Consider the following 21,459-nt stretch of genomic DNA (forward strand, 5'->3'; position numbering starts at 1 on the left):
CCAATGTAGCTTTGATCAGTCGCGTCAGTTTATCCGGAAAACTGTATTCGTGCATTATCTGCCACAGTTGGTCTAGAACGACTGTATCATAAGTTGCTTTGAAATCAGTAAAGATGTGATGCGTTGTCACATTGTACTCCCGATATTTCTGCAAGATTTGTCGGATGTTAAAATTTGGTCTGTATTTGTGCGACCCCTTCTGAATCCCGTCTTATAATTTCTTACGAAACCTTGCGATATGGGTGACATCCGGCGTAATAATATTTGGAAAAGTACCTTGTAAGCGGCGTTAACCAGCGTTATGCCTCAATAGTTGCAGTGCAGTAGTCGAGCCGATCACTCTTTTTGTAGAAGGAACAAACAACTCCTTTCATCCTTCTCTCCGGTAGCTTCTCCTATCAAAAAGTAAAGTTTTGGGCTTAAACGTCTTTCTTATTAGCAAAACTTGCAAAACTCCAGATTGTAACAAAGATCATCCGAAATTCATGATTTATGTACAACACAGTTTAATTTGTGGCACTACGAAGTTTGTCGGGTCAGCTAGTATATAATACATTTTCAGTAGTTTCCGTAGTTGTGCAGCATAAGCGCATTAAACTATATGATGCACGTTAGAACGCGCTATCAAGTATTTTCCATTTTTGAAAACCAGTTGTTTAAATAAAATAAATATATTCGATTAGCCTATCTTAGTTTCTAGCAAAATCATTTTAGTTGCTTTATAACGTGAAAACTGATTAATACCTAATTACTTGCTTTCTGCAACTCACAGTTTGCTTTGATTAATTATTGTTTGACGATCAAAACAAAAATGATGAATGAAATGAAAAATGAATAAGATCAATACAGGTTCTGCTCCTGATTGGTGCTCCATATTGTATTGCTACGCCCCACTTATAGTAAGTTTTTGAGAGAAATGTCACATCCAACCAGCCCCCCCCAGTTAGCTCCGGAGTACGATGCTGTCCTAAGAAGCCAGTCGTCGTATGTTCGAATCTCGACTGGGCAGTGCCGCTATAGAGTCAATAAGATCTTTGCACTAGCCCTGTAATTTTCCTATACTCTAATAACCGGCTGCGAAATCTGTCGATAAAGAAGGGTCAAGTTCTGAAGGACGTTTGTACCCATGGCTTTGCTTTTTTTGTCACAGCCGACCTGTTGTATCCTGGTAATATAAGCAACCAGAATAAATTTGCTTTATTTACAGTTTTATTTTGGTTTTATGGCTAGCTATAAGTGGTTTTTGACTTGTATCATCTTGGAATTGCGTAACACCATGATAAAAGCAGAGGTAATGATGCATACCGCAATAAAACCTTTATAAAATTCAAATAAAACCAAGCGGCTTTAAAATTGTTACTTGACAGTGAAGCTTAATAATCGTTGGCCGTTATCCTTCGTGTCAGTATGCAGGCTGAACCCTATCGGCGGTCTATACAACACTTCCCTATCGATCTTGGCGTTCAAAGCTCCATTGGTGATTTTGACGTCCCGTGGTGAATAACTCTCGTATATTTGCAATAGAGTCGCGCAGATAAAAACTATATGAACTGAATGTTATTAACTGATGACTATTTTCTTTGAAAACACCGAAATCAGCTGTCCTACGGAAAATTTGTATCAGCCAGAGCCATCTCATAGAAATGGACTAAACTAATTTGTTTACCCAACAGTAAAATCCAAGTTTAAATAATGCCAAAAATACCCGCCAGCTCACTGAATTTTAAAATGTATACTTGCAAATCAAGTCTTAGATATTGGTTAATAATTTATTTAGTTTTTGAAACGGAGTTAGGCGGTTTATTTCTAACATCATTTTTGCATTCATTTTTATAAACAAATAAAATAGTTATTAGAATCAATAGGATGGTCGAACCAGAAAAGGTCCAAGGACGTAACTGCTCTTTTGCTGATAGCTGGATGGGTCGTTCATTCATTTTTAGTCGAGCAGCAGATCTTGACATTCAACAAATATTAAACATTTTCAAATCAGGTAGGTACCTAGATGTTCCTTTTTCCGTCAAACGTAATATAAATCGCACGTAGAGAGCAAACGGAATTAAATATCTTCGTATTGTGTCCTGTTTTTTCGCCAGCATAAATGCAAACCCATACCCGCCAGCAGTGGTGATGAAATTTTTGCCAATTTATCCATTTCTCATGCTCAATATAAAAATGTCCCTTTTTTTGCGCCACCTTGTCAAACAATTTCAACTGACCCACCCGCCCCCGCGCGTGGTCCGTTATTTGACGCACTTAATCGCAAGCGCCAAATGAGCGCATGGTGGCCGCTGGTCATGGTCGGCGAAAAAATCCCATTTTTTTTCTTTGTGTTGCGCTATTTTCACCAACCTCCCACACACGCACCCTAGCCATCAACTCCTGCCAGGCCAGGCCAGGCCAGGCAACTCTGCAAAAGCGACATTAATTAAGCTGTACGTAACACGGTTACTTTCGGCGGTGGCGGTGTGTCCATGAAAGAATGAAACTGTCGATCAGCAGTTTATTGCATTCGAATTAATCGACCGACTGTTTCGCATTTTTATGACTTGTGGGTCCCACTCGGACTAGTCGTTCGGGAATTTGGGAAAGGGACTGTTGGTTTTATGGTTTTTCGGGTAGGGAAATCATGATTGGCGGAACAGTGGAAAAACAGTCAATAGAGGACTACACTCGCACACGAACTTATGCTTTGCCGTTGTTTTCCTTCCAGTTCCCTCAGCTCAACTATCCTATTTAGGGAAATAAAAAAAAAGTTCACGCTACTGCCTGTTTGTAAACTTCACTATTCCATCATCGTGGCGTTAAAATAAAGCGGCAAGTTAAAATGAATTGAAAGGAAACGGAAAGCAGCGCCAGTCGGCAAATGCGCTGCTATTTTCCCTCCGCCCACCCCGGCCTGTATCAATTGTCATAAAGTTGAGAACCCCCGTTGGTGGTGCGATTGCTTTTTCAACTGACAGCATCCCACAGCGGGAAAGGCGGCACAACAAAATTGACACTCCATCCACAGCAGGAAGGCGGGTTCGGCTGGGCTGGGCCGGGCTAGTAGTGCCTGTGCGCCCGTAGTTTAGCGGCGTGATAGCAGGCAGCGAAGGAGTGGAAAATTAGCACAGCAATAACATAAGTGGTTGGGTCGAAACGGGGGTGGAAGGGAAAAGACAATGTGAAATGCTTTCTTCATCCATCTCCACAGATGAAGAGCATTTTTCCTTTTGTAGAGGAATTGACTTACGCTCTTTTTTAATAAGTGTTTATTGAATTTCCCTCTCGGAAGGCAGTCGTGCTAATTGAATCTGTCGGGATCCAATGGTCTGATTTTTCATTTCCAACCGATGTTAATAAGGGTTTCGCAAAGAAGTTTTTGTCTCGTGAGCAATTCCTTTTCAACCACTACAGTCGATTGTGTTTTATGGAGGCGCATCGTAGCGCGTTAACAAAAAGCGCCCCACCAAATGGAAAAATCATTTAAATTCTTCTTCGCTTAAAGCGACGCTCTGAAAAGTGTAATAAAATTTTACTCAACTGATAGGACCAACCGATAACCATCGAGATGGCGCCTCTCTGATTTCAAGAGGAATGGAACGAAAAATACCAAGAGCAGCCCAAGTGGAGGGTTAAATGCAGGAGAATCAGCCGTTCCATCAGGTGAAACTGATAGCGAGCCTCTTGTCGTAAATAAAGAGGGAACAATCCAACGGAGAAGAAAATCCGACGGAACGGGTTTCCTGCGCCGCTTGAAATTGGCGCGTTTAATCTTGTTCGCTTTTTATCAAAAGTGTTTCGATTGAGATTGAAACGTCTGTTATGGGTTTTTTCCTACTATTTCCCATTTTCATTTTCCGTAGGCCGTCGCCCGGGTCGCCCCCATGATAGAGCCACGGCTGTGGGTGAAATAACAAGAACATGATCCTAGCAGCAGGATTTTGTATTGCAGATAGGAACTTTTGGGTTCTATTGTTGGTGATTTTCCGATACGAACCGCAACTTTATGTGACATTTGAGCATCGTACGCTGATCCGAGGTCCAATTTTCGTTAGCTGAGAATGCTAATAGATTTTAATCTCTGAGCAAATTATTTAATCACACAAATTGAAGGTGCGTAAATAAGACGTAAGCATGGCAAAAAATGCTACATTAAATTATTTTCAAAGAAACTGCAATAACTGACTACACATTTGTTTTGCAATTATCACTAGGAGAGGTGTGAACGAACAGACCTGTAAACGAAACCACTCGAGCATAGCTAGTGCTACAGTTAAAGTGCGTAGGCGTAAGACAAGATAGGATGCCGTCAAGAGGTGTTAAATGACTTGACAAGGCGATAAGTGGTGCTCGAGTGAATAAAGAGTCTATAGTACAGCTGATCGATGACAGCTGTCGGTTGCTCGAAGTGGTATAATAGTGCGATGGCAGATCGTTAATCAATGGTTTCAACATCACAACTAATTTGCGAATGAAAACCGTTTGACGGTCTACAAATCGCATTCCAATAATATTTTTATGCTCAACAAAAAGTCGTATAAAAGTGATTTAATTAGGCATCGAATTTCAATTCTACTCACGTGTGCTATCATACTGCAGTCCCTTGAACTCGGAGAAGCACGGCAGCACGGCCAGAGTAGCCGGCGGTGTCCGGGGCCAGCAGGACACGGAATCGAAGAACGACGGGCACGCAGCATCCGTCAGCAGGCCTTCCGATTGTCGCTGCATTAGGCAGCGCATCTCGGCAGACTCGTTGCTGTCGGTCGACAGGAAAAATCCTTCTCCACTGGATTCTCTGCTGTTACTGCTGTCACCAGCTACCAGGTCGCTGCCATCCAAGTTAGTAAATTCTTTCATTTTATCTACTTTTTTCACACAAATAACTCCTCACGCATAAGCTAGGCTGTCACTTTTCACGCCCCACTACACAGGATGATTACTTGAAAGATAATTTCGTTCACTTTCCTCGGCCATATTCGACTAGCTTCAAATCATTGAAATTGCACTGTCACAAATCTTTCAGAACATGAACCGAATCATTAATTTGCCAATTTACTCCCGTATTCAACAAAGTCCAATTACCTGCACAGCCTCGCAAGGAAAACCGCCGCAAAAAAAGTGCTGTCGCACCTCAATTCTAATCGAAACTGATTCGAACTACGTGTTCGCGCTGCGAACCTGCCAGTAGACCGGAGTAGACTCCGCCTTTCGTCGTCGTTGTCGTCGCCGTCGCCGTCGCAGTCGCCGTCGTCGTCGTCTACAGGCGGAAGTCGAAGAAGGTTGGGAGCACGCGTGTAATTCAGCACGCGCGACAGCAACGCCGGGCACGCCGGATTCCGCTGCGCTCGCTCGCTTGCTGCTTGCTTGCTTGCTTGCTCGGTGCCGGGACAGCAGGTAGATTCCACTAAACCGAACCGATCCACAAAGCTACTGACTGCCGTCGCCAGTCGTCGCAATTTCTGTTCGTTTTCACATTCAGTTTTTATTTTGTTTACATATTCTTTTATTTTTTTTTCGCTCTTCTGCGATGTTGCCCGCTTGACACGCCTTTACGCTGAACGAAGCCTGAAGTAATAAATACACGTATATATTAGTTCTTTTGATGCTTTCATTGTTTTCCTCCAGTTGTGCGTTTCATACAACAGAGCAACAGCAAAACAAGATCTATAGAATCGCACGTTTCTCGCTCATAAAATTGCTTGCGGTGGGTCAGAAGCTGGATAAAAGTTGCGGATAGGTAGGAATCTTCGATACTGGCCGAAGGAACGTGATTTTCGATTGAGGTAAACCGTTTCGATCGAACCAAAGCATAACGAAGATCAAAAACATGTCTGTTTAATTTTAATATCAAGCGGAGAGAGTGAGATGATACGCTGTTTAATGAATATGTTAATTGAAGTTGGGTAATTTTGCAGCATTGCTTTTCATGTACCTGATGAAGCGCACCGCTTTGCCAATCCAGTAATTGCTTAATTTGATTACCAAATTAGCACTTCCATTAAATTTGAGTCGGGCGGAAATTGTTAAATTGGTGCTTTAAATCTATCTATTTCATCTTTCTTTAGCTCAGTGATTTGTATGAAAATCTCTTGTTGATCTCTTGAAAGGTTACGATAAAATCTATAACAACTTATGCCTATTACTGCATGGCTAGTATATTTCAACAAAACTTTTAATGTGCTTATTAATATTACCTACGGCAATCCATACATTATTCAGTATGAAACATATTTGCAATTCATGTTTGATGGAAAAATCAATAGTTCTTAGTTATGTCTAATATGCATTCACATAATGTCAATTTAGTTTGTATCGGAATACTTAGTTCCACTTCGTTTGATGGATGTGAACTTACTAATAGAAGAAGCATTTGCAACTCTTACTGCATTCACAACGCACTTGCCATTAACAACGAAGTGCAAATTTACTATACTGTTTCTTCAACAATCCCATTATCGATTCAGTGACCTATTTGGGATACGGCTTTACAGAAGTCGGTCTTGGGCTGCCATTCTCCAATCCGCTTCTACCGCTTCTTTGCACGCCTGCACTTCGAATCTTACCTTCTAATGCGATGTTAAATAGCAAATTCGATAGGCTGTCACCTTCCCACAAACAACGGTCGACCAAATCTAACGTCACAAACGAATCCGATGGCTCACCCGCTAACGCTTGACTTGGGACCATCAACGGTTGCACGTATCAGCCTAATTAGTTTTGTTATCAAACCATTTTCTAGCATAATTCACCACAGCTCATTTCGTTTCACGGAATCGAACGTCGTCTTGAAGTCTATCAATGAATAGTGAGTATGTTACTTGAATTCACGGAATTTACCGAAGATCTGTCGCAAGGTAAACATTTAGATCGTGCCGTGGAGCATCCCTCACGAAAACCGCACCGGTTTCGCTGAAAAAGGTTTCCTGCAAGGGCCTCAGTCTGTGAAACAGGATACAAGAGAGAATTTTGTAGGCAGAGTTGCGGGCAGTAATGCCTCGATAATTGTTGTACTCGAGTCAATGTTTTTTTTTTGGAAATGGGGCCTATCATACTCAACCAGTATTCAATATGATATCTGTAGACATCACCATCCTGTTTACCATTGAATAACTCATCAAAATGTTGTTTGTAATACCAGGCCGCTCCCGAACTATCGGCAAATAAGGCTCTCTGCCTCGACGTTGCACAGGAGTTGGCACGCACCGATTGTTGAATCCTTACTTACTTAATTCTACCAGCATAGAACCCGAGCGGCTTTTTCTGTATCAACATTTCCTTTCCACTGTACACGGACCTGGGCTACTCGTCACCAATTCGTTGAGCGACTCGACACACACAAGTTGGCTTCAACCCGATCGAGCCATCTAGCACGTTGGGCTCCTCTATTGCTGATGCCGGTGTGGTTCTTAAAGAGAACGGATTTCTCTGTACAGTCGTCTGACATCCTTGCGACCTTGAATACGTCTTTAAATTTTCTTACTCGGGCTTTTGTCGGCGGTGACCAGAGATCCTAAATATACGAACTCATCAACCACTTCCAGTCCATCGCCGTCAATAGTCAGTGTCCGTAGGAGGCGAACGTTTTTGCTCTGGAGTCTTTTCCTATTGTATATTTGGTTTTTGATGCATTGATTTGTATGTGTTACCTGACTCATAACGAATATACGTTATATACAAGGGAGGGTGTCGTAACTCACAAACTTTGTGGTTTTTCGTTTAATTGATCATAAATTCGAATAGAGCATACAAATATCAACTTAATAACATAAGAAAATACATGTTTTCTCCAAAAATAAAAACATGAGAGATTTTAGAATTTCGAAAATAGGGGTTCGTTATGAGTCAGGTAACACAGTAGCTTCCGATTATAGTTTGGCGAAAATTTCCTCCGCCATCCCAAGGTTTCTTGTAAAGATGCCGAGTTCGTCTGCGAAAGCGAAAGAATTGGCTACTCTTGCTAAAGGATTTCGAAGCTCACCTGCCGGATCACACACACTCATTAGCGATGTTCAATAAAACACAGGACAGTCCATCCCCTTGTCGCTAACCTCTGCGCGATTCGAACGGACTCGAGAGTGCGTTCTCGGAAAACCGTTCGCTTGCATTATCAGCCGCAACTATTCGTGCTTGACTGTATCGTATGCTGCTCTAAAATCCACGAAATTATGATGCGGTGGGCACGTTGTACTCCTGACATTTCTGGAGGCTTTGTCCGAGAGTCAAAATTTGTTCTGCAGAAGCACATGCCCCCATAAAACCCTGCTGGTAAAGGGTGGCAACTAAAATTTTAGAATTTTTTCCTCAAGCTGTCAAAAAAAGACAAAGATACATGAAGAAGATCTGATTTACCGAAATTAAAGATATATTATCCATTGTTGAAAAAAAAGTGTACAATTGAAAACAATCTGTAATCGGCTGTTTGGCGAAGCTTTCGTTTGACGTCGAAACAGGAACGTTGTACGGCCTTCATGTCAACTTTACGAATGCATCTCTTGATTCTACCAATCAACTGTTTGCAATTCGTGGCTCTCCAATTATTTTTGTACACCAAGGAACTCAAAATCCCGAAAAAAATTTCGATTGGGCGCACTGAGACAGATTTTTCGGGTCATGGTTCTTGGGTAAAAATGGGATCGAATGGGTATTCAGGAACGATAGTGTTTTTTTTTTGGCGTAATGCGATGATGCTCTATCCGGCCAAAACACGTATTATCTACATGATGTGTTTGTAGAAACGGGACCAAAATTTTCTCCAAACATTTGTCTGGTGCATCTTAATTGATAGCCAAACCAGAGGGCTTGTTGTTGAAGAAACGAGAAAGAGAACGATGTCCTTCTGCGTCCATAATTTTAGCTGGTCTTCCACAAGCTTGCTTGCGAATAGTTGTTGGGCATCTTGGGATATGGTAAATAGTCGAAGCCGCACCAAATTTGCTTTTTAAATGTTGTACCGTATACTTTTTGCCGTGATTTCTGTTGCAGTTCGTTGAAGTGTACAACGCGCTCCCGGAATGCTTCTTGTTTCGACGCCATTTTTAGCAAAACTGGGCAAGCATGAACAAAACAAAAAATATTAACAAAAAGAGGAGAGAGAGAGCTGACATATACATACTCTCATTTCTCTCTGAGCTCGTTTGTTGTTGAGTATAAGGGGCACGAAAAAATTCCAAAATTTTAGTTGCCACCATTTACTACCCTACGAATTCTCTTGTTATTCTGGGAGAGCATATTGTAGACGGCGTTGACCAGTGTAATGCCGCGGTAATTACAGCAATCTAACGGATCGTTTTTTTTTATAGATGAGAAAAACCACACCTTCCATCCATTCCTCCGGTAGCTTACCCTCCTCCGAAATGTTTGAAATGATCCAGTGAAATGCCGTTACTAGTGATCATTTTTGTTGCCATTTTGGTTGAGTTCTACCGAGAATCGGTCCTTGCCAGTGGCTCTATTATTCTTCAGCTGATCGATTTCGTTAGTAATCGTGTATATTTAGTGTTCTATCATTTAAAGTTACTCGAAGGTTAACTTCCATTTCGTCTTCTTCTGCTCATCGAAGAACTGCTTCCACCTGTCGACCATCTCGCGTTCATTTGTGACCAGGTTTCGTTTTTCGTCCCTACGGGTAGGCTTTAGTGTGTATCCTTTGCAAGATTGGTTCAACTTCTCATAGAACTTGCACGTCTCATTGGCCCAGAATAGTTGTTCTAGCTCTTGAAGATCTCTGTCTACCTTCTAGTGCTTTTTCCTCCACAGAATCGTTGTCAACTCATTCCACGCTCGTCGATACCTGGCCGAATTCTCCCTCGTAGCAATGCTTAGATAGTTTTTCCAAGTCCTTTTTTACGTCAAGCCAATCGTTTCGTGCGTCCGAGGTTCAATGTGAGATATTAAATAAAATTTAATTGAATTTAATCTTCGCGATCCAACTTCCAGCTGATACTCTTTTGGCCCAAGGAGCACACTTTAGGTCGATTTGGTTGAAGTAACCGGACTACGACTGAAATTAGTAATATTTCGGTTACCACAACAACTTTGTAACAACCGTGCTAGCAGGAGAGAATCGGGTAAGTACCAATTCATTGATCGTTTTCCCCTGATGCTCTGAGACATTATTGAGCGAACAACAAAAGTGCATGTTTCACTGTATTCCGCACTTCGTTCTTTTTTCAGTTCCGCTATTGATTGAGAAAATTGTTTATTATTCGTGCTTGAGTGTCGGAGTTTTTCATCCTTTTTTCCTCAATGTTTTTTACTACTTTTCAACCAATTTTACTTGCCAGAGAGTTATGATTTGCCCTTGGACAAGAGCAGAGTTCAGCACAAAGGGAGAATGTGTGTGTACTATTTAGAATCAACAACCCCATTTCTAGAAAGTCAATGCCAAGCATAGCAAAGCCTAACTTCTACATTCCGTTTTCGAAACTGAACCTTCTGTTTTTTGTTCAACAGACTTTGCAGCCAGCTGTTAGAGTACATGGCAATTGAAGGACTAGTGCCTCTCCCAGCTGAGATGTAAACATACGATGGCTGCCTAATTAGACCAGCAACGTACCTCGAAGCCAATTGGGAGGTGAACTAGGAAAGTGAACAAGTTTTAATTTTCCCGTAGACAAGAGGCTTTACTTACGTACCTCGAGTCAGTACTACTATTATAATCTTGACCTGGTAACAGACCTTTTTGTCGGTAAATGTCGAACACAAACGTCTAGGAAGGTTATGGGCTGTGCTTAAAGCGGCACTACTCGCTTTGGCGGAGCTGCGTATTCGGCAGGGCCTACTGATCAATGCAGTCACATCCTATATAGATAAGCTCTCCAGAAGCGTACATCGGTAACGCCTGAGCGCGGGAAGGGGTTCCTATTCTCCTACTCTAGATCAAATTTTGAAGTTCACGCACGTTCTAGTAATAAATCACCTACGGATTAGAAGAGATCGGTGACGCATCAGGTACACTGGTAGCACAAAACGGGGACTGTGTCATCGTTAAGATTGGTTTTAGGAGTTGTAGTGCTTGCCTGGTCTGCAGTTTAGGGAGTCTCGTATATCTATATGATACCGAGGGCATTGTATCGTTTGCGGTGTCGGTAGTGCTACGTTGAACAAGCACTTACAGCTGTATGCTATGTCGAGCGGATGTAAATAGGCTAAGACTATAGCTAGTGAGGAGAGCCTTGATTGACAGGGAACAGGTGAGAAGACAATCACGCTGATACGAGCCACGATTTACGTTTTGTGGGCTTCGTTCCGCCAAATATCACACTGGAATTAGGAATGGTTTGATTGTGAAAAGAGGGAAGGAAATCTGAAATTCCGAATCCGAAATTGTAAATCTGTCTTCTTCTCGGTAATCCCTATAAATCGACACAAAGCCTTTTTTACGTTTTGAACCTCCTCCTTTTTAATGGCCACCCTATTCCTTCTCTCAGAAATAAAACAACTTGTACAACTGCTATCGTTCCAAATGCAAGAGAAACGCATCCCTTTACCCATTTGAACCTTTCTCTCCCCTTGTAAGAGACCGTGTCCCTCTTTTGTCAACCCCCTGGTGCTGGTTATTTTATGCAAAAAAAAACAAGAGTTTTCAGATTTCAAAGTACGAAATTCTAAAGTTTACTTCACTCCAAGACCCAGCTAGCATTTATATATATATATAAAAGTTAAAAATCAACATTACGGGGGGTCAGTCCCGGCGTAGTAGTTAGCATTCACGCCTCTCACGCCGAGGACCCGGGTTCAAATCCCAACCCCGCAGAAGTCACGAATGACCCAAGCTGGTTAAAGTGATTAAAGTGGTTAAGTGATTATCTAACAAAAAAAAAACAGCAGCACTACGTACATATATACATGCTAATAAATCGTATTTGATGCGCGTAATTTGCATATCTGTGGTATTTTGGAGGCGATATACGTGACGAGGAATAAACATACGCATTTCATCGATCGTATAGCAGTAGATACGATTATATGCTGAATATCATATGTATGTCAGCTATATCATTATATACGACTGAAAATCAACTTGAGCGGACTTTATTAAGCTTTAGTTACGATTCCGAGCTTATTAAGAATTATTTACAATAATTTTCGGTTATTCATGTACGATTTGGTGTTAGGTGGGGATACTGAAACTTTGTGACATCTCAGAACTAATTAAATTACAACTTTTTATAAAATAAGTTTTCATGTAGCACTTGAGGGGGTGGAAAGGGGGGGGCTTCGAAATTTTTTGCTCTTTAAGTGCTCGACAAGCGTGCCCGGGTGCCCACAAATTGAAACGCTTGTAACTTTGGCTATTTCTGACCGATTTGGACTCTCTTACCACCTAATGATTCAGGAACTTATCCACTTCTAGTATGGTTACGACAGAACCGCTAATGGTACATATTGATCCCGGAAATCCGATATTCCGAGGATGTGTTCCGGATTTAAGCACTTTTTATGTTTTTGAGTATAATCATAGTAATGTGAGTATCCAAAATTCCTCAAATGACTCCGATAGGTCATTTTTCATTGTTTTACAACAATATAATCATTTATCCTCCGAATGACCATTCTGCGACAAGTTTCCGTGGGACCTCCTTAGAACTGTTTGGATTGCAACACTGGCAATATGGGTATCTAAATTCATGAATTTAATCCGGATGGTCGGTTTTCATTATTTTGGCTCCATCTGATGATTTTACCCAGGCGTGGCCATTCAGGAACATATTCACGTGGGGCTTCACAGTGGTCTAAAACCAAAAAAAACCTGTGCATTAAAGTTTTGAGTGGGAAAACTTGGTTTTAGGTTTATGAAACCTTTGACAGAGTTTCTTGAAATGATGAATGACCAATTGGTTTAAACCACATTAAATAACATTAGTACAAAAAAAAGTTTCTTGAAATAAAAGTTTTATCGCCTGGTGAAATTTAAATATTGATTAATTCCCCTAAAAGTGAAATTTTAATATTTTAATATATATCCTGATTTTAACCCCGAATTACTCGACTATGCGCAAACGGATACAAATTATATCACATGAATCAGAAACTAGATGAAAAAACTACAAAATACAGGAAGCTTCATTTGTATCCGTCTGCACGTAGTCGAGTAATTCGGAGTCAAAATTAGGGCATTTTTTATATTAAAATTTCTACAGTTCGTAAACATGCAAAGATAGAGGTATGTTGTATTTGACAAAGTTGTGTATTTTTACTATTTGTACAATTTTAGACACCCTGAAGAAGCCGTACAACAACTACAAAAAGAGTGAAAATTGGAAAACTAATTTTAACGATTCACATATAAGAAATAGGATTTTTCTATCTTCGCCGAAGAGATAGAAGGTTACGGTCTTCAGCAAAATTTCTTGTAATAATATGCTCTAATACTTTGCAGAACACATCAATGTATTATATTGTAACCAAAGGAAAATAAATTTTCTATTGCACTTTTAGGGGGATTAATCAAAATTTGAATTCCATCAGGCAATAGAACTTCTAATTCCAAGAATCTCTTTTAAAGGTTCCATAAACCTAAATTCAAGTTTTCCCACTCAAAATTCTAATGCGCCGGATTTTTGGGTTTGGACCACTGTGAAGCCCCATGGGAACATGTCCTTGAATGGCCACGTCTAGAAAAAAAATCATCAGATGGAGCCAAAATAATGAAAAACACACACATCTTCGGAATACCGGATTTCATGGAACCAGCAAAATCACTTCCGGCTCTGTTGTAACCACACGGAAAGTGGTTCCTGAATCATTGTGTGGTAAGAGAGTCCAAATCGGTCAAAAATTGATAAAGTTACAAGCAATTTGTGGGTACCAGGGTACCCTTGTCGAGCACTTAAAGGTGTTTTTTTGTCGCACACATAACGGTTAAACAGATATGTTACAAAACAAAAAGCAAACATATAAATGAAAGGTTGCCCATTAACAGCAGCTCATTAATGTCATTGATAAAGATATCAAAACGAGGAGGGCCGAGCATCAAACTTTAGGGTACTTCACAAACTACAGTAAAATCGGTGCAAGAAAGGTTTCCAATAACTATGAGTTAGTGACTGCCATTCAATTAATGTTAGTGTTAAATTTTCCATATCTTTGAATTTGTTGAATGTTATTCAACTTTTATACCCACTTCAAAGGTATCATCGTCATCGCAGAAAACGTTTTTTGCTCTAGTGAAAATATTGATGTAAATTATTCCATACTTTTATCCAGCTTTCTGTAAACACCGTCCCACCGTGAAATTAGTAAACACTCTTCAGGACGACACAATACACGTAATCAAAGAGGTGCAGACAACCGCTATCCACCACGGGTCTCCACCATCGATGTTGATCGGTGACTATTATACATCGAGTGGCGTCGAGTGTTGTAACGCGATTTCTAACTGATGAACTCCACCGATGATGCTGAAAAACGCACCAACCAACAGTTGAACGGTTTGTTGAGGTGATCCGGCTTCAGTTTGTCCCTAGGAAAAATTTGCTATTGTAGTAACCGTTGCCGGTTGGGACAACCGACGCGTCGGGCGTGGGCGCTCTGTCATTTATTGGCCTGGAAGATATAAAAAAAGTGGAGTATAAATATAGATGCGTTAAAAATAGCTTAAGCGTTTCAGGTGGAATTGTTCGTGGATGGCATAAATTATGGGGGAAGACCGACAACGGGTACGCGATTCGAAAAGTTATGCTCGTTCGCTTGATACCTTGGTGTGACATTTTATTGTTTTTGATGGTTTACCGCTGGTAGACGTTACAGGTGAAAATGATTGCAATTTTTGTAGCTGTTATCTTTACAAAATAAACTGAATTATTGTAGCAGATTTAAAAAAAACCTACACCGTTCATGTTCTGCTTGGAATCTAATTGGTCACAGTCGTTAGAAGCTGGAAAATTAAAGTGCAAATTGATGCTATAGTTTCCCTTGCCACTAGCTGATGACTTTATAGTTTAATTTATGGTTGAAACCATTTTTCTGTTATTTATAGCATGTGCGGTTGTTTACCCGAGAGAGAAAGAAAAAGCGAGTAAATAACGCCATCTCATCACATTTACTCCATCGCGGCCGGCGATGATTTATATTATTTTCTTCCCCGGAATTTTCTCCGACAAAGGTTACAAATAAGGCACGCGAAAACTTTTTTCTCATACTTAGGTATATGAAGCGTATCAGTAGCAACGATATGGGTGTGGGTTCCGAGCCCGTATAGCTACGATTTTACGACAGAGATTATTTTTTACATCGTAAACGAGACGTGGCCGGATTGCTGCGCTATCTTGAGTTAAGTCGAAGTCAACAAAACCTATCCAGAAGCATAGATATGTCTTGATACGTACTACCAAGAAGAAGTCGAGAGATATGTAGTTTCCAATGTACTAGGGGACATTTTTATTAAGAGCGCTCTTCCAGAGAATTGGCGGACGGGCATATTTTTTCATTGTTATTGTCTTGTCTGCGTGGAAATAGAATGTTTCTGAGGTTTGCTATCGGCAAACTACGGAATTATTATTGCTTAGTTTTGAAAGCTTTTGTTCTGATGCGCTTGTTCTTACTGACGTTTTTCTATTACATAAATTTGCAAAAAGTATGTTTCACATGATACTGATATTTACCAAAATTTTACTATTTTGAATTTTCATATTCTTTAGACCACAAATGTCAAAAACGTTTGGAATTTTGACATATTTTTGGCAGGCGAGCTATTAAGTATTGCTAAAAAAATAAAAACAAAATCGGGCAATGCCAAATTCAAAATCTCACTCTCACACTATTTTTTCCGTTCATTGCAAAAATGAGTACTATAAAATTCAAATCCTGTAAATTAAAAATATTGGCAACAATATCTACATTACGTTAGACCTGTACGGTTGTATCGTCTATGCACAGAAATGATCTCAAAAATTTCAACAAAATCAATTGATGACCAACACTGGGACAAACTGGGTGAAGGATATCCTTTGCTGGACTATCAAAGGGAACTGAACTCTAACTTGGTAGGCTTACAGTTTGGAATTGTGCCCTTTTCAATTGTTGGTTGAATTTACTTTTCATCAAGCGCACGGTTGTCTGCAACTGCAGTGACTGTCAATAATAGAAATGCAAACTGCTTTCAAACTTGCCTTCAATGTAGCTCCGTTCCAGCCGAACATGTTTCGACCTCTTTTCTCAGTTACAATGGTCATGGCACAAAAATGGTTTTAGAGTAGTCACACCGTGTATAGTTATGTCGTCTGTGGTTTGGAAACTGAGAAATCGTGCAGAAAATGACGCCAAAGAAGATTCTAACTATATTTTCAAAAGCGAAAACAATTAACTGACGATGATTTAATTAATGTCTGTACTAGTAAAACACCTCGTGCTCTAAGCAAATGTGTTGATAGTGAGAAAAATAAGGCATGACATGACATGGCATAACATTTGGTAATCTTTCCAGATCGCAAACATAGAAATCAATTGCCAGTCCAATAAATAAAGGACTCGCGTAGAAGATTTTCCATTAGATTGGTGCAAAAATATCAATAATATTTGAAATAACACCCTTGACGGTTTGCACGATTAAGTTGCAACGTAAAAAATTAATTCGCAAAATTCGTGTTTTTTCCGGCTGCCATCAAATATTCAGGGTATTAAATGAAACAATTAAACTAAGTTTTAATTTCCTTTATATTATTTCGCCTTCATACCTGAAAGCCCGTGCTATTGTCTGAACCCAACGCATAAGCTTTGGCACGACATTGGAATCGACGTATTTTTGCATATTTATCCATACTTAATGCATTTCTTCAACTGTGCATATGAAGAAGAAAAGAAAAAGTAATGCAAAATCTGTTTCCCAGTGCGCAACTGCAGCGCAGTGCGTAGAGCAGCTGATTACCCACGAGTTAATTGACTCGCGAATAGGCTATGCAGGAAGACGATGTGAGAATGTGCGTGCGCGAGTGTGTCGGTACCAAAATGTCTGCACACAGCAACGGCGGCTGTTTCTTTTACGCCTGCGTGCGCGGCGTAAGCATTGAATACCATGCTTTTCATGCTGTCTCGCGTGAGAGTATGTATCATTGACTTCTCGCTCGATTTGCAACATTGGTTTTGAGTTTGACTACTTTTTTAGGACGTTTCTGAAGGTTCTGCTTCATAATAGCCCAGTATTTCTCGATTAGATTAGACAATACAGCACATTTACGTTTAAGGCACAAACACGCGTCATTAATTTTCGCATATTCAAAAGAATTTTTAATGCTCAAAATAAAAGGTATGTTTACAAAAGTATATACATTGTAATCTGATATACGGGAAGAATGAAATGATAACAGTTTCATTAAAATTAGGGTATTGTCGTTATCGTCGGGCCACTGTTATGGTCGGGCCATCACGATTTTACAGTTTCAGTAACTCATAATATATATGATACAACTATTGTATAACTTCTTACTGTGGTAGCTAACTTTTCACAATATTGTGAGTTTCAATCGTGTATTCAAAACACCCGTACTGAATTCAGTGACTACAACCCGACTCTTACAAAAAAAGTTTTCCAGGCGCAATGAACTTTTCTTCAAGGAATGATTTATGAAATGCAATTATCGAGATAAATTTTGAAAATGTATGAAGAGTGTTGTGCTGCACACGAAGGCTATAGAAAAATCCCCAATAGTAAGGTGTTTGGGAAGGCTACGGTGAAATACTACAAAAGCGCTATTTGTAAAGGTCGGGCGACTTGAGAAATCATGGTTGGGCCACCATAATTTTAAGCGCAGAAGCGCAATAATCGCTATAGAATGTCAGTCACGTAAAATGTGATGAACTAAAGCAAAATTAACTCGATAAAAACCTAGATTTTGGTTGTTTTCTTCATTGTAGTTGTACACTTCGGAAAAGGCGATTTTAGCAATATTGATTTTTCAAGATCGCCAAAATTTCGCAAAAATGTAATTTAAAATAAGGTATTTGTACCTATATGAGCCGTTGTTCACGGAATTCTTTCTTTTCATGTCTCTATATAGAATTTTAGTACGTATGTCTTAGATTTTCTGCGGTGGCCCAACCTGTACAACATGGCCCGACTATGACAACATTTTTTGTCTTCACGTACATGCCTATAACTTTTTTATTTTTCAAGCAATCAGTTCAAAACTTTTCGGAAATATACCTTATTCTTAGACCAACGATATATTTAGATTTCCAAAATTCCTTTTGAAACGAAAGTAATGGGCGAATTCCAAAACGTGGCCCAACCACGATGACACTCCCTTACTATTATTTTGAACATAAAAACAGTTTTCAAAATCTCAAATATCAATGACGCGTATTTGAACGTTAAAATAAATAATTATAAAATGCTACCCGGGTAACCCAGTAGAGTTAAATAGATTCGTTTTTAGTGATTTTTTGTTTTATTTTAGAAAACATAGACTTGGTTTCTTCGACAAAGTTGTAGAAGTTGTGAAAGTATACAACTTTGCTGAGGAAATCACTTGTCTATTTCTAGTGGGTGCAAAGTTATAGAGTTCCTTAAAAATTAATTTTTCGTACTTAAATTTTATTAGTTTCATTTTACAAGAAAACATTGTTCTAAAGAATTGTCGAAGCACTCAAAATACACCTTTTTGTAGAAGACCGCACATTTCTAGAAACTTTTCTTACAAAGTAGTTGCATATTCAGGCTCATTTTCTCTTACATTCACGAACCTATGGAGTAGAATGACACAAGTGCAGACTCGAAATCAGTGTTTAGCCTTGAAGTTTAGATCAATACTATAAACTGCACATTTTTTACAATTTGTCTGAGAAACTAGGTCTTTATTTTCTAACACAAAAAGAAATTTTTTGATTTTTATCAGAATAGGCCATGATTAGTCATATCTTTTTGATACTTTTGATACTTTCAGATTATGGGATGCATTTATACGAATGAATGTCCCAAAGACACTATTTTGCTATAGTCGGTGGCGTCGTCAACCTCAGCAGTTTTCGTGGATATCTTCTCGTTCTGTCTGCGCAATATGCATGAAGGAGTGCAAATTGATGCAGTGATACACAGACCTGAAAGCAGTGTTTGATCGGGTAGATAACGGTACCCTTCTTGCAAGGCCTGAGAAGCTGGGCCTTTCCGTATTGTTCTGCATGTGTCTACAATCGTACCTAGCACACCATAGACTGAATGTGAAGATCGGGTCCGGGGTTTTCGACATTGCAACATTGCATTCTCTGGCCTACCACAGAGGAGCAATCTTGGACCACCGTACTTTTCTCTTTTTATTAATAAACTATTTGTCTCTTCTGCCACCTGTTTGTCGGACTTTTTATGCCAACGATATAAAAATCTTTAACTTAATAGATTCCGAATGCATGAATCTGCAACGACTAGTGGACAACTTTGAAGATTGGTATTCGAGTAACATGCTTATCGTCAGCATCTATCTCATCCATGTTTCACTATCTCCTTTCAGACAAAATAAGTCTAAAGCTTTTAGCTACAACATGGCGGTACATTTGTTACGACACGCGTGATCTTGGTGTAATCCTAGATAGCGCACTAACTTTCCGTATACATTATAACGACATTATCTCCGGAGCCAATAAGAAACCTCGCTAAAGAGTACTATTTCCCCTATGGTTTTCGATCATTGTACTATTCACTTGTAAGATCTGTTTTGGAGTCTGTGTTCTAATGTCTTTATTAACAAATTTAGATCGCTGGAATTGAAGCCGTTAAAAAAAATTGCGGTATGCTTTGCGCAGTCTTCCGTGCCGTGATCCCACAAACCTACCGCTGTTTGACGAACTTTGCCGCTTGCTTGCTTGTTAGATACTCTGGAGCAATACTTTCCGACTTCTTGGAAAAATTCCTGCATGTTTCTTATCTATAAAAGGGGAGACAAATGCAATGTCATAAATTACAAAGCAATAACCAATTTGTGTGCTGAATCCAAAATATTCGACATTGTTATGAAAGACACGTTATTTGCAGCCTGCCAGCATTATATAAGCACACAACAACATGGATTCTTTCCCGGGCGATCTGTAGAAACGAATTTGGAGAATTTCACATCGTTCTGCGTAAATAGTATGAGCGCCCAGGGATGGTTCGATCACTTCGACTCAATTTTGATTCATTTGAGAGTACCGTCTCAGCCGAGCAAAATTTGACAAAGTGACATATGAAACATTTATAGAACAAGTTATTATCTACAATTTTGCTGATAAAAGTTTTGCTGTATCTTTTGTAGTTACGGCGCTACAATGCTAGTAACTCTTTAGTGACTAAATGAACGTTCATTTAGTTAATAAAGAGGTACTAGCATTGTAGCACCGTAAATATAAAAGATACAGCAAAACTTTATTTTGCAAAATTTTAGATAATAACTAGTTCTACAAATGTCCCATAAATCTCATTGTCGAATTTGGCTCGGCTGAGACGGTACTGTCAAATGAATCAAAATTGAGTCAAAGTGATCGAACCATCCTTGTGAGCGCCAAAGCACAAGTGGATACAGTTTATACTGATTTGAAAGCCGCTTTTGATACCGTTAATCATACTATTCTTTTAAGCTAGTTGGAGTCACTTGGGTGTACCACAAGATTGTGCAGATGGTTGGAAACTTACCTTACGGATAGGTAACTTTTCGTACAACTTGGCAACTGCCGGTCTGCCGCATTTCCAAATGGTTTTGGTGTGCCAAAGGGTAGCAATTTGGGACCATTGCTATTCTGTATCTACATAAATGATGCTGCGTTACTACTCAATGAAGGTGGAAGGCTTTTCTTCGCTGATGATCTGAAAATCTATCTTGAAGTCAGAAGAATCGAGGACTGCAGAATGTTGCAGAAGCTTCTGGACTTGTTTAGAGACTGGTGCGTAGAGAATCAATTGTTACTGAGTGTGGAGAAATGTTGTGTCATCAGTTTCCATCGCACTAGAAGCGCAATAGTGTTCGATTACGAAATTTCCGGATCCAAATTAAATACGGTAGAACAGGTGAAGGATCTTTGAGATTTGAGTATTACTTGACGAGAAACTCACCATGAAGTCCCACATTTCTGCCATCATTAACAAGTCCAATCGTGGTCTTGGATTCATATTTAAGATTGCTGGTGAATTCAATGACCCGATCTGCTTCAAAGCTCTCTTTTGCTCTATTGTACGGTCAACGTTGGAATTTGAGAGCATCGTTTGGAACCCGCACGAGTCGGTCTGGTCCGCCAGACTGGAAAACGCACAGCGAAAATTTGTTCGATATGCACTTCGTCATCTTCCGTGGAGGGACCAGCAAAACTTAACACCGTACGAAGACCGCTGTCGTCTGTTGGGTTTAAGAACGCTAGGTCGACGTAGACAGCTTTCGCAATCTTTGTTTGTCTGCAACCTTTAACTGGCGAATATGATGCACCGGACATCATATCGCAAATCGGACTCTACGCACCTTAAAGAGTTTTACGACCCAGAATGATTCTACAGGAAGACTTCTATTCAACGCAATA

The 21,459-nt window shown here is 39.8% G+C and overlaps 1 protein-coding gene across 5 annotated transcripts in view; it reads right to left on the reverse strand.

Annotated features, from left to right (window-relative positions):
* The window catches only part of LOC128738152 (diuretic hormone receptor-like), an 81,866-nt gene that overhangs the window by 28,525 nt on the left and 31,882 nt on the right, over positions 1–21,459 (reverse strand). For 2 of the 5 annotated variants that reach the window (XR_008412077.1, XR_008412076.1), the window contains exons 2-3: positions 14,254–14,532; positions 4,566–5,550 (exon numbers count right to left, since the gene is read on the reverse strand). Coding sequence is in view for 3 of the 5 variants with exons in the window: in XM_053833045.1 (XP_053689020.1) it covers positions 4,566–4,842 (277 nt within the window). In the remaining 2 variants the exon portion in view is untranslated. The remainder of the gene's footprint in view (positions 1–4,565; positions 5,551–14,253; positions 14,533–21,459) is intronic. The other 3 variants (XM_053833045.1, XM_053833047.1, XM_053833046.1) reach the window with 3 other exon arrangements.

The sequence above is a fragment of the Sabethes cyaneus genome, chromosome 2, assembly GCF_943734655.1.
Source record: "Sabethes cyaneus chromosome 2, idSabCyanKW18_F2, whole genome shotgun sequence".
Lineage (NCBI taxonomy): Eukaryota > Metazoa > Arthropoda > Insecta > Diptera > Culicidae > Sabethes > Sabethes cyaneus.